The sequence below is a fragment of the Falco biarmicus genome, chromosome 2, assembly GCF_023638135.1.
Source record: "Falco biarmicus isolate bFalBia1 chromosome 2, bFalBia1.pri, whole genome shotgun sequence".
NCBI lineage: Eukaryota > Metazoa > Chordata > Aves > Falconiformes > Falconidae > Falco > Falco biarmicus.
Window position 1 is genome coordinate 34,167,263 of NC_079289.1, and position 12,361 is coordinate 34,179,623.

At 41.3% G+C, this 12,361-nt stretch overlaps 1 protein-coding gene across 2 annotated transcripts in view; it reads left to right on the top strand.

Annotated features, from left to right (window-relative positions):
• The window catches only part of VWA8 (von Willebrand factor A domain containing 8), a 185,933-nt gene extending 175,000 nt beyond the window's left edge, over positions 1-10,933 (top strand). For both annotated transcript variants that reach the window (XM_056329815.1, XM_056329816.1), the window contains exons 43-45: positions 5,048-5,146; positions 6,337-6,575; positions 8,998-10,933. In XM_056329815.1, coding sequence (XP_056185790.1) covers positions 5,048-5,146; positions 6,337-6,575; positions 8,998-9,106 — 447 coding nt within the window. In that variant the 3' untranslated portion in view covers positions 9,107-10,933. The remainder of the gene's footprint in view (positions 1-5,047; positions 5,147-6,336; positions 6,576-8,997) is intronic.
• Positions 10,934-12,361: the final 1,428 nt, after the last annotated feature.

Below are 12,361 nucleotides of genomic sequence, written 5' to 3' on the forward strand. Positions count from 1 at the left end.
CTTCTTGTACAACATGTGTTGGACCTGGGGGACCATCAGGATTGTTGAGCAAGGCATTCAAAGGGGATTTATATAGTAAAGTTCCCTTCTGCTATCTAACTGCAATGCAGGCTTTGGAAACCAATTCTTGGCCTTTGCTCAAGATCACAGTTTTGCTGGTTTATTGGTTTAGTTCTCTGCTAAATGAATTAATTACATGGGCTTTTCCTTGGTTGTTTCATCATACGAGCTGAGCTTTCCCCATGTGTGGTACCCCTTGGTATTACTGATGATGTTGATTGTCCAATTGGCCTTTACAACACCGAATGAAAGTAGAGAATACTTTCTCCCTGCCTTCTCCTACAGAAGAGCTAGGTATTGGCTATGTGACTGTACCAAACAGGTTATCCCTCATAAAAAGTCAGGCAATTGCCAGCAGGTATTTGTCACCTTTTTACGCTTGCGTAGGGCAACCTGCCTGCTTCCATTTACTATAAGTGCAGGAAGCGAATCATTCCTTGTCAAGGGGATGAGCCTCCCACAGTCGGGAAATCCATTTAAATTAACAGCCATGTTTCAAAGCCCTCTTGCAATGTCATCTCATCCACGCTTCCTCTGAAGTGCTTTATTAAAGAGTGGGAGTGACAGAGGTAATAGAAGCCACATTCTCAGTCTTGTCCTAATAATGGAGGTTAAATATATTCCTACAAATGCCCCTTGGCGCCTTTGAATGTGTGGATGCATCACTTACACAAATACATTATAATAAGCAAATTATTTTACAGGATTCAGTTCTTAACATCTTTTGTACATTTCGTTTTAGCTGCCAATTATTTGAAAATGTGCAGAAGGGCAGTTTGTTCTTTGTTTTATCTGAGGTAGTATTACATCTGTCACACAAACCATATGGTTTTATATCATCCCTAATTACCATCATTTGCACACATGATGGCAGATTTAGGAGTCATGTCCAGTCAATTATCCAACAGCAATTTTATGAAGCCTTTAAAATAACTGTAAGTGGCTCAATAAATGGTATGTTATGTAACTGGTAGGAAAAGTCTGAATTGTTATTTATAGCTATATTAAAGGGATATTGCAGGGTTTATATACCCATTTCAGCATTCTGCTTTTGTAAAGTTTACTATGGAGGCAGAACTGTTAACTCAGGAAGAGAAGTGCTCCACATGCTTGCCAGAATAGTTTCTTTTAAATAATAAACAAAAAGTTTGAAATAAATTTAGTAAAGAAGAATGTTCAGTGTTGTCCAAAGAAGAGATAAATTTATAAATATCTAGCCCTCCGGCAGAGGCCTGTCTAATTTACACTGCCTTTTACATTCAGCATGCGTCTTCTTTCGGCTTTTTAACGCCTTCAGAAATTAAACCTTTTGGCATGGCAGCTGCAGAAGACAAAGTCTTCCATTTTACTCATTTTAGGCAGCAGCAACCATCCATTCAGTGCAAAATGTGACAGTGGAATAGGGATGGTTTTAGCCTGTAAGGAAAGAAACCAACAAAATGATGCTATTTCAAGAGACGTGTTTACATGTTGTGTACTCACAGCTCTGAATAGAGCAGTTCTTGTACCTGAGGCTATTCGAAAATGAGCCACAGTGTACCGCAATAATATATTAATTCAATTAAGCCTGCACTGTAGCAAACATGTATCTTGCTGCTGGATTTATCCTGAGAGCTATGCTTGCAATCTGTTTTGTAAAACAAAACAAAACTCAGTTCCAAGAAAGGTCATATCACAGCTCTTTTCTTACTTGTAACTCCATCCATATATATTCTATGTAATTTATGAGGAAAAAAAGCGTCAGATCCTTGCTTCTCAGAAGCCCTTTTTCTGTGCTCACCTTTAACTACTGCGAAGGAAGTAAGCTGGTTTTGGCAAAGCGTGTGTGTGCCTGCATGTGTTCCCAGCTGGCCAGGGCTGCACAGCTGTCTGCACCTTTTCTTTAAAATGAGCACGCCAGAACAGCATTGAATCACTAAGGGTACATTTTACTAGAACACAAATCGGGAGGTTGCCATTTACTGAAAGAAGACCTGGGTGAGAGATTTAAATCCTCCTTTGCCCTTGTGGATTGGGCTTCTTCAGTTTTATGCCTGTCCTAAATTGCAGTAAACTCCATACATTCCCCTGGGCAAACATCTTTCTGTCATGTCTGAAGCTTGGCTGTGAGCGTGCTCACATCCCTCTCTCCCAGGGAGCGTCTCCCAGGCTGCAGTCCTATGTTAACTTAAGTCAATCCAAGCCAGTGCTGCTCTGTTCCTGTCCCCTCCTTTGCTGGGGCGCAAATCCTCATCCAGCCTCACAGTTTGGGGAGCTAAGCTGCCCAAAAGCAACCTCACACTCATTAGGTTTTGGCCCCTCCTGGTCCTTGACTTGACTTCCAGGGGGATCAAAGGACCAAGAGGAGCCGCACTTGAGGGCTGGTAACCGTAGCACTTCTTTTCCACAGCATGGCAGGATCTCACCTTGCTTTTTGGGAGGCCCTGCTTGACACAGAATGCATCAGCCAGAACGAAGTAAACAGCCACTTCTTGCCTGCTGCCTCACCACATGTTTTTTTAATCACAAATAGCATAGTAAACTGTCAGCAAAGGAACCAGGAAACAGATAACGTCTGTTAAACACAAGTAGACATACTTGGGCGCATGCATGGGCACACACGGAGAATAATAAGCAGCCAGCTGAGGAGGGAGCAGGCAGGACACGACGTTCCCAGGTGAACACCTCTACGTGCCTGCAATAGTTTGCTCAGATCATTTCAGCCTCACCTTGCCCATAGCCAGGTTGTACGTTCCTGCCTTGGGCAAGAATGGGGGTGGGGAGGGGCAACTGTTGGGTCAGCCTCTGGTGTTTCATCTAGGAGCTACAGCACTTCCCGTTACTCAGACTGTCAAACTGAGTTTAAACCCAGCCTTTTTGAGAGAAAAGGTTGGTCTGTTATTTGCCAAGAGCCAAAATTATATACCCAAATAGCAAAGTGTGTCTGTTCTCATGAACTCAGTATGGCAGAGCTGATACCAGGACACCCGGTGGGAGAGGTCCATGAAGTGCTGGGAAGGAGCTCATTACGAAGGAATCGACCTTCTTTTTACACAGGAGAATGACAGCATTTTGCTTTACATAATTAGGTTGTTGATTTAAAAGTGATACCAAATACAAAACTGCTCAGCAAAGGACGTGCAGGGTTTCATAATTAAGAGCCTACCCTGAAGATCTGTGGACATTTCTAACATTACATAAGAATCATATTAGCTGCGCTGTATATTTTCTGCTTCATTAAACCATTGCTTTATTTAGTTCCTCTGATTTGAATAATCTTTAGTATTTAAAAAAATATGCCAGGACACACGCACGCTCTCTTTGTGTGTGGTTCACATTCTGGATTAATTCCTGTATTAATTAGGAAATATGCTGAACATTAGTCTCAAAAATTGTGGTTTTTTTCCAGGAAGGAGAATGGTTTGAGGAAGACAGAAACACCAACTAAATATTTACCAGGAAAGAGAGATTCTGAAGCATTATTGGTGATAAGAAATAGGTTTCTAAGAGAAAGCATGTATCAGACTGGAAGCTTTATATGAGGCTGAGTAGCAAATACGAGAAATGGAAGAGCTGAGGACAACAGGAATGGGGAAAGCCAACAGAGCAGAAAGAAATGGGATTGCATGGGGACTAGATTATATAAAGATTTCCTAAGGGAAGGAAGTCTGGGTTATGTGAGGCTGTCATAAAATGGGCTTACCTTGGGTGAAATAATTTATAGTATGTGGCACGTTTGCTGTTTTGCAGAGGGAGATGTCACCTTTAAAAGTGTTGTTGCAGCTGCTGTGGCTTTCTTTTACCCTTGATATATTTTTAAGCAAATTAGTGATAAGGAAACAAATAAAAAGAGCTTTGTTGATAAAGTATGCCATTTCTCCAGTCTCCAGGACCTCACGTACGCCAAATAAAGTGGTCTTCAAAAAGAAATAAAAGACAGAAAAAAATTAAGGAATAGGTCTCCCTTTTACCAAGTGATTATGTGGGATTTAGGGATGGTGAACGTGGCAGGGACCTAGAGGCAGTACTTGAATAAAAGAAAACAGAAAGGCAAAATATTGCACAAGGGCTCCCTGTCAGCTAAAGAGAGGTCTGTGCCAGCCAGTGAGGGGAAATACAGACATGTTCATATTGAGGAATTGCCAGCTCAGGTCTCTCCGGGCTCAGGATCTGTGAACTGTGCTCTATTACTTGGTGTAGACAGTTTAAATCCACTTTTGTCCTGCTCATGAATTCTCCCTGGGGTGACTGCCACATCCACAACACAAAGGGCAGGGCAGGACCTTGCCATAACTCAGCTTGTCTTCGTTTTCATAGAACAGCAGTAAAACTTGCACATAAAACAAAGGCCTTCCCAATATTACATTATTTGTTCAACAAGATATTTGAACTATTACAGCTCTACATGTCATTTTTGCAGCATCTTTCACAGAAGAATGATGTGCACATGATCTCCTTTGAAAACGTACAGAGACTCTTGGAATTCACTTCCCTACATACTTTCAGCAATGACTTTGATCTGTTATGCACAAAAATAAGGAGTGCTGATTTTTAAAAAAGAAGGGTTGTAATACTTTTTTTTTTTTTCAGAGCAGAATGAGGTCACTAAAAAGATCCATCAAACATAGGAGCTACTCTCAAACAATGCACTTCTTGTTTGTCAGACTCAAGAGGATGAAAATTGCTACTTTAAAAAAACACGTACACAATGTGAGAGGGCAAGGTCTTGATCTTAGGCATCACCACTCTGCAGTTGGTGGGATGATGTGAAAAACAGACTATGGAAATAAGTAACTGCTCTTTAATTTCAATATTTAACAATTCTTTCCCATGTTTTCATGTCGGTGAGAGATTGCAAGTTATTCCCTTAAGCAGCTCATAAACAGAAGCAGGGAACAGTATTTGGGTTTTCTTGTTGAAAGGAAATTGCCTTTGATCTGTCTCATGTCATTGTGACCCAAGGGGCATTTGTGACTAACAGATGACTGATGAAGTTTCTTTCTTGCAGTACGATATTGTTGGACATTCAGGAGATGGCTTTGACATCGCCTTGGTTGAGAGTGACAGAGTTCCTAAGAACAATAAGCAAAGACTAGAGGTTCTAAAGGTAAATCCTACTGATAAATGATGCTGGATAATTAAGGATTTTGTGACTGCAAAGATGAAATTGTAGGTGGGTCACAGAATGCAAAACATAAGGAGAGTAAAATAGAAGAAAGACAAGAAAGCAAAACCTGTGTATTTGCATAAAACTGAAACAGGACCTTTCAGAGACATGGGAGAAAACAAATTATGCCAAAATTGTAAAAGCTAGATATGCTTTTTTCTGGACTGCTGTGTCATAAATTTTGACTACCTGGCAAAGGATATAGGAAGTTTCAAGCATTATACAGTGATTTAGGTAGCTCTACCTAAATCATATGGTGATACTATTAACGCGTAAGTGACTAATTTAAACTGTAGAGGGATCCCAGGTCAGTGATTTAGCCTGGTACCTTCAAGAAGTAATGTGTCACAGTAGCAGTGGGAAAATGTGTCAATGCTAGACTAAAAATGTGTTAAATCACAATTGCAAAGTGAGTGTATTCACCAAGTTTTTATTGTAATAGGATGAAGAAAAATTGAACATATTTTAGGATTTACCTGGTTGGCAGCTTGATAGGTTAGAACTGTGTATTTGAGCTTCTTCCAAAAATTATTTTTAAAAGATGGGAAGCTATTTGTGTTAGAAGGACTGGATTTTCTCAAGTCTAAAACTCCTTGCCTTCTGCATAGGAAACAGCTTCTTCAATGAAAACAGTGTATTTATTTCGTAACAGCTCAGACAAAATGTTTCAACATTTTTAAAACTTGCTGTCACTCTCAGGAGTTGGATATTTGGTAATAGCTGTGACACTACAAGGGTTTGGAAGTCTAATGCAAATTATAAACAGGCAGGAGCTGGTCACAGTATTTAGGAAACTAAGCCCTTTTTCTTCCTTAAATACATAGAAGTGTAGCTACTCAAACTGGAGCTGATCAAAGTATTTTACCTTCCCTGAAGCCCAGTCTAATTACATCCATGCATGTGTTTTGATTGTTTGACCCACTGTGTTTTTAAGTGATGCCTATCTTAAAATATGACATATTATATACAGAAATCTGCCTCTTCTGAAGTATCTAGAGCACTGTCCACATTTCAGAAGCAACCCCTAATACAGCATAACTGAATATTTACTCCCTCCTGCGCCAGCTGAAATGAATGTTTACTCCTGAAGTTATCTTACATATTTCCATTTGTTTATGCTATGTACACAGATCATGCATGCCCATGCTCAGTTCTGCATGAGTGGAGACCATACCTTGGAAGGGACAGAGCATGCCATTCGTCACATTGCCAAGGAAGAGGCTGATGAGTATTTTGTTATTGTCTTGAGTGATGCAAATCTTGAGCGATATGGTATTCAGCCATCAAGGTTTGCCCAGGTCTTGACCACCAATGCTCAAGTTAATGCTTTTGCCATATTTATAGGATCCTTAGGAGACCAGGCAGATAGGTAAGTATATTTGGTTTATGCCTAATGTAGCTTTCTTTGTTTCCATTCATCATAAATATAAACTAAGCTTTTATTGCAGTGAAGTTAGGTATAGTTGCCCATGCTGGTGTTCTGCATAAGGTTTTGATCATAGCGTCATAAAATCACAGAATGGTTTGGGTTGGAAGGGACCTTTAAAGATCATCTAGTCCAACTGCCCTCCCATGGGCAGGGACATCTTTTCAATAGATCAAGTTTCTCAAAGCCCTGTCTAACCTGACCTTGAACACTTCCAGTGATGGGGCAACATGTTCCAGTATCTCACCACCCTCATTGTAAAAGATTTCTTCCTTATGTTCAATCTAAATCTACCCTCTTTCAGTTTAAAACTGATGCCCCAGGTTCTGTCACTACATGCCCTTGGTAACAAGTCTCCCTCCATCCTTCTTATGAGCCCCCTTTATGTACTGAAAGGCCTCAGTAAGGTCTCCTTGGACCTTTCTTTTCTCCAGAGTGAACAACCCCAACTCTCTCAGCCTTTCTTCATAGGAGAGGTGTTCCAGCCCTCTGAGCATTTTCAGGGCCCTTCTCTGGACTCAGTCTGACAGGTCAACGTCTTTCTTGTGCTGGGCACCCCGGAGCTGGACACAGTTCTCCGGGTGGGGTCTCACCAGAGTGGAGCAGAGGGGGAGAATCACCTCCCTCGACCTGCTGGCCACGCTTCTTTTTATGCAGCCCAGGACACAGTTGGCTTTCTGGGCTGCAGGTGCAGATTGCTGGCTCATGTCCAGCTTTTCATCCTTTTTTCATTCTTCTTTTCAATTATCTACTAGTAAGGAGCAGTAGCTTCTGCCTTGTGTCAGGGAGGAAACTGGTTTCTGGGTCCGTGCAGACAACCCTTATGGCCAGCTAGTGCAGAGCATTCTGTGCATCCAAAGGGAGAACCTGAAGCCATCGTCCCACTGGAGGATGTGTACTGTCCCTGTAAGCAACACCACTCCGCAGTCATGACAGAGTCATGGTGCCTTTGCCGTTGTCCAGTATGCGGTTTGAATGTGTGGACCTAAGAAAAGAGATTAAAGTAAGAGAAGCTGAAGTTTAATGGTCTTCAAAACTGCCAAAAATTTGACTCAGGTACTCCCCTTGTGTTAGAAACATAAATTCTTTGGAGTCTGAGCCAGTATGCCTATTTTTAGTGCTACTACATAATTTCACTTCAAATTCTTTGGGCACAGGGGAAAAGAAGGAAATTGTGTCCCAGGTGTCCTTCAGTTCCACATCCAGTACATGCGGCAAAAAGCTGGTATAGCCACAAAAAAGCCTTTTCTGCTTCTGTTCAAGTCTTCAACTAGAGCAGAATGAGAGAAGGAAATTGACCCTCGGTACATAGTTTTAGTCAGTAAAGAGTTGAAAGATACATCTGCACAGCCACCATTAGTCACGTCTGCAGGTCTGTACATCAGAGCTGCGTTATGCATGAGAAGAGAATCCATTCTGAAAGATAATAATTAGAAAAGTCCTTTTACTTCTGCTAGGAATAAAAAAATGAAAAGGCATTGGCCATATCCTGCTATGTAAGAGGAGATCTTATAATTGCCTAGTTCACTGGGTATGGAAAATGCACACAATGCTGTCACTGAAATGCATTTCTGTGTACGTGGAAGCACAGAATTAGACAAAGCCTTCCTGTAACTGCTGTGGGGGAAGAAGAAGGGAATTCTCTATTGCAGCTTCTTTAAAAACTCACTTTAAAAGTGAGACTTAACAGCATTGGAGAAATGGTGTGGCATATAAATTCCTTTAAAAAGGAGTGAAAAAATGAATTCTAAGCCTGCTGACTGGACATGAGGGAGATGGGGTTTGTAACATGCACCTTGTTTAGCTTTTTTAAGGGGCTGGGGGTGGGGAGTGGGGTTTAGCAGTGAATAAAAATGTGTCAGGCTAGTATTGGCAGAAAAATATCTTTCCATCTAATCTGCTGTGATCTCAAAAAGGAAGTACAAAGAGCACATTTATAATCACTGGAGGTGTTGAACTGAAAGAGCGGTGGGTTTGTGTTAATCTGTTTAGAGTAAGTAAATATCTTCATTTCCAGAGTAAATCTCTAGCTGCCCTCAGAAAACCCGTTGTGGTAATACCTCATGGGGTCACTGGTACCTTGAACAAAATGGAATTTTTTACATGTCTGAAAGAGGGCGTGAATAGAAATCTCTAGAAACACTTTAATTGTCCTGCTGGAAGGACCTCTGTGACTTAGCTGCCCTCAGTGTTTCCTCCCGCTGCTGCTTTCCCAAGCCTTTAATTGCATGGTGAAGCAACGTGAACGGCATGGACTGGGAAGGTATTCAAAAGGAAAAACATCCATTCTTAAGGAACCCTGGCTTGTGGTAGGGAAGATAATTTGAAATGGTAATTGTGTCTTGTCCCTCATTCTGCTCCATAGGCTGCAGAGGACACTACCAGCAGGTCGGTCTTTTATTGCCATGGATACCAAAGAGATCCCCCAGATTTTGCAGCAGATCTTCACATCTACCATGTTGTCAAGTGCCTAAGCATCACTGATGCCACGGTGTGTGCATTCAAAGAAGAAGCCCACTGCAGCTGGAGATGCAAACCCTAAAGCAGAGGATAAACACAGTTATTAATAAAATACGTACTGTTCTCTAATCAGCAAAGCTATCCAAAACTGCACAACAGCTGGCCTGTAAAATTTCACCCAAAAATCCCTCAACCAACTTAGCGCGTTCAAAGAATTGCAGCAGGGCAGAGGTAAACGGCCGGATGGCAGCAGAGTGAATGTTTTTCCGGAGGGACAAATAAATAAAGGACAGCTTGTGATCATTCCTCTGCCTGCCATGTTGCCAGTACTATAAGTTTTATTGAACACAGTTCGCTGGGATTTGATAATGTTATGCACGGCAGAGCCAGGCAATCTGTTTCAGTGTCTTGCGTGTGTATATTTGAGTGGGTAGTAACCTCCATCTCATTTAAACAGGACTGCTCTTGTCAGGCAGGAAACCCTTCCTTCCTCTGCTGTTGCTTTCTTGTCCTGATGGGCACTGGGGCTTCACTGCCGGATGCTGGAAACAATGGAGCAGTTCGGAAACACTGACCGTCACGTGTAAACATTCATTATCTGATCAGGCACAGCGCTCAGAGTTGTCAGATCTAGAGAAAGTGGCTGTTACGAAGGAAAACAAAACAAAAATAGATTTATTCAGTTCCGCCTGTGAAAAGTAAGGGGAAAGGGTCAAAATGGTCTTAAGAACCCAACAGCCACCGTTTCCAAGGAGGGAATTACTGCCACATTTCCTTTGCATGACTGATGAAGCTGTCCCGCTGCACTGTTGCCCAGAATCCCTGGGATGGCCTCGGTACATGCAGGTGCCTTTTTGATTGGAAAACAAAAAAGTTGCTAATGCTTTGCTAGAGCTCCTTCCTGATCTGTTTTGCTTGGGTCTTCTGAGGATGAAACTGGAAGAGAGATCTAGGCATGAGAAAATAAGTTCTTTTTTATAAAGGAAGAGGAAAAAAATCTATTTTTATTTTAGCAAGATATCTGTGTTGGGGTATATTTAATATCTAGGATAGTTATAAAGACTTATTTTATAATTCAGTTGGCTGGTGTTTGGCTTGTCCCATAAGGCAGTAACTCCTCTTTATTTACTAAAGAATAGATACCTTGTGCTGCACCAGGAACATTGGAATACTTGATGAATTGAATGTATGATTTAATTAAGCTGGCGTGAGGGGCGTGCATCATCACTGATTCTCTGCTGATATTAATTTGAGAGTAACTGAACAGAAAAAAGTCAGGGGAGGGTACTTATAGAAATCTGAAGGAGGAATTGCAATATTCCACATCTGATATTTCTCTTAATCCCACAGTTGCTCAAACTGCACTGTGAGCAGTATCCTTGGAGGGGATAAAGATTAATTTGATCCCGTTAAATACAACCATCAGTGTTTGAAAGGGTCCAGTTTCTAGTGGTCATTCTCTACTCCATCAGTCCTGCAGCAAAAATTGTTACCAGACCATTAAAAATGTCACATATTTAGGATGTGTTTCAAAGCCTGGCCAGCTTTGAAGCTCTTTAGGGCAAGAGAGGACGGAAGATATTTTTCAAAGGCTTGTTGGTATTGTTATGATAACTATATATGTGAAAACAAAGAGGTTGAAGATGCAATTCCTGTTTGGAGAGAAGGGAATTGGGAGGAGAAGGTTGAGAAGGTTATCCCTGGCTGGGACAAATGCATGTACATGCACATACACACAGATGCGGCTACTGAGGGGAAGTACTCTTCAAAATATAAATATCTTGGTCCTGTAAACATATGATGCGATACTAAATGCAATAAAGAACTGGCATATTCATAAATCTGTTATGAAATGTTTTTTTTACGTGGAAATTGCTTCAGCATCTCTGCTTTTATTGCCAGCAGTCCTTCAAAAAAGAATAATTTTATTACAGTTAATTAGCAAATGTGCTATACACTTTCTAGATTGAGTGGATAAACTTTCTCACCTCAGATTCACATGCAGTATAATACTGTTATCTATACTGTATAAAAATAGGGTTATTTAAGAGAAGCTAAGGTAAATCCAACTTTAAACCTTTTATTTTATTATCCCTGCACATTATATTTCATGTCGTGCTATTTAAAGTTACCTTTCTGTAGTGTTTGGCTTTATTCTTTGTTTCAGGAGATGTCTGTTGTGTTTCAGTTCACATTCCATGGGCCCACAGGACACGTTCATGTCTGGGGCCCGGCTCGGCCGGGAGGGCGGCTGGCAGGGGGTAGAAGCAGTTCCCAGTGGACTTTGAGAGAAGGGGAGAATAAATGAATGAAACATTCTTGGGGGTTTTTTTCAGTTCAGAAGGAGGGGGTTTGGGTTTTGCTTTTAACAATGCTTCATTGCAGAGCATATTTGACCTGACAGCGTCTCTCTAAATTTTAACAATTTAGGGCAAAATTTTCCTGGGGCCGTGCATCGCTCACCTGCTTTTAATGCCTGCCGCTACCCCAGGGAAATCAAAGCCACAGCTGTGCTTTTCCCTGTCTCACAAGGACTGGCAGTGTTATCTCACAGCTCAGAAATTCAGCAAACATTCTTCTTTCATGTTGCTGGGACTTGCAGAGCTTCTTAATATGCATTTATTTTTAATTAGTAAAATACTTAAGAGTAACGTGGCTTTGTTTAACTAACAGCAGCACCAGCGACTGCTCTCATTGCAATGCATGTGCCAGTGCTGTGTGTCACTCATTCCCTTGGAAAGCCTTTAAGGTATTTTTCATCTCTTCTCACAGCTTGTTAAGGCACTTTCACACTCATCATTTTTTATGAAAAGGCATGTTTCGGTGAGTGAATAGAGCTGCCGGTCGGAGCGGGTCCTGACCTATCACTAATGCTTTAATAGCATTAGTCACATCAGCAGTAGTGATTTTAACTACCTCTTATAATGCAGATTTTGGTCTAGTTCTGTTTACATATGGAATGTGTTCGTACTCACTAGCCAGTTAGTAACAGTGTGCAGTCATTCTGGATTATTATTTAACTGAGGTGCAAGAATAATACAGAAAGCCCAGGCAGATGTCATTTCAGTCAGAGCAATGCACGTTCAACATTTAGAGGCATAAGCAGCTTCACACAACTATGGGTAAAAGTGATGGGCTAGCACAAAGTGCAAGGAGAGTAGGAAGGACTTTTGAATCTTTGAATCCAGCAGTCTTTCCCCCCCCACCCCACCCCCCGCTTCTTTCCTTTACCAACACTAGGTGTCAAACATTAAGTGCAAATCTCATGC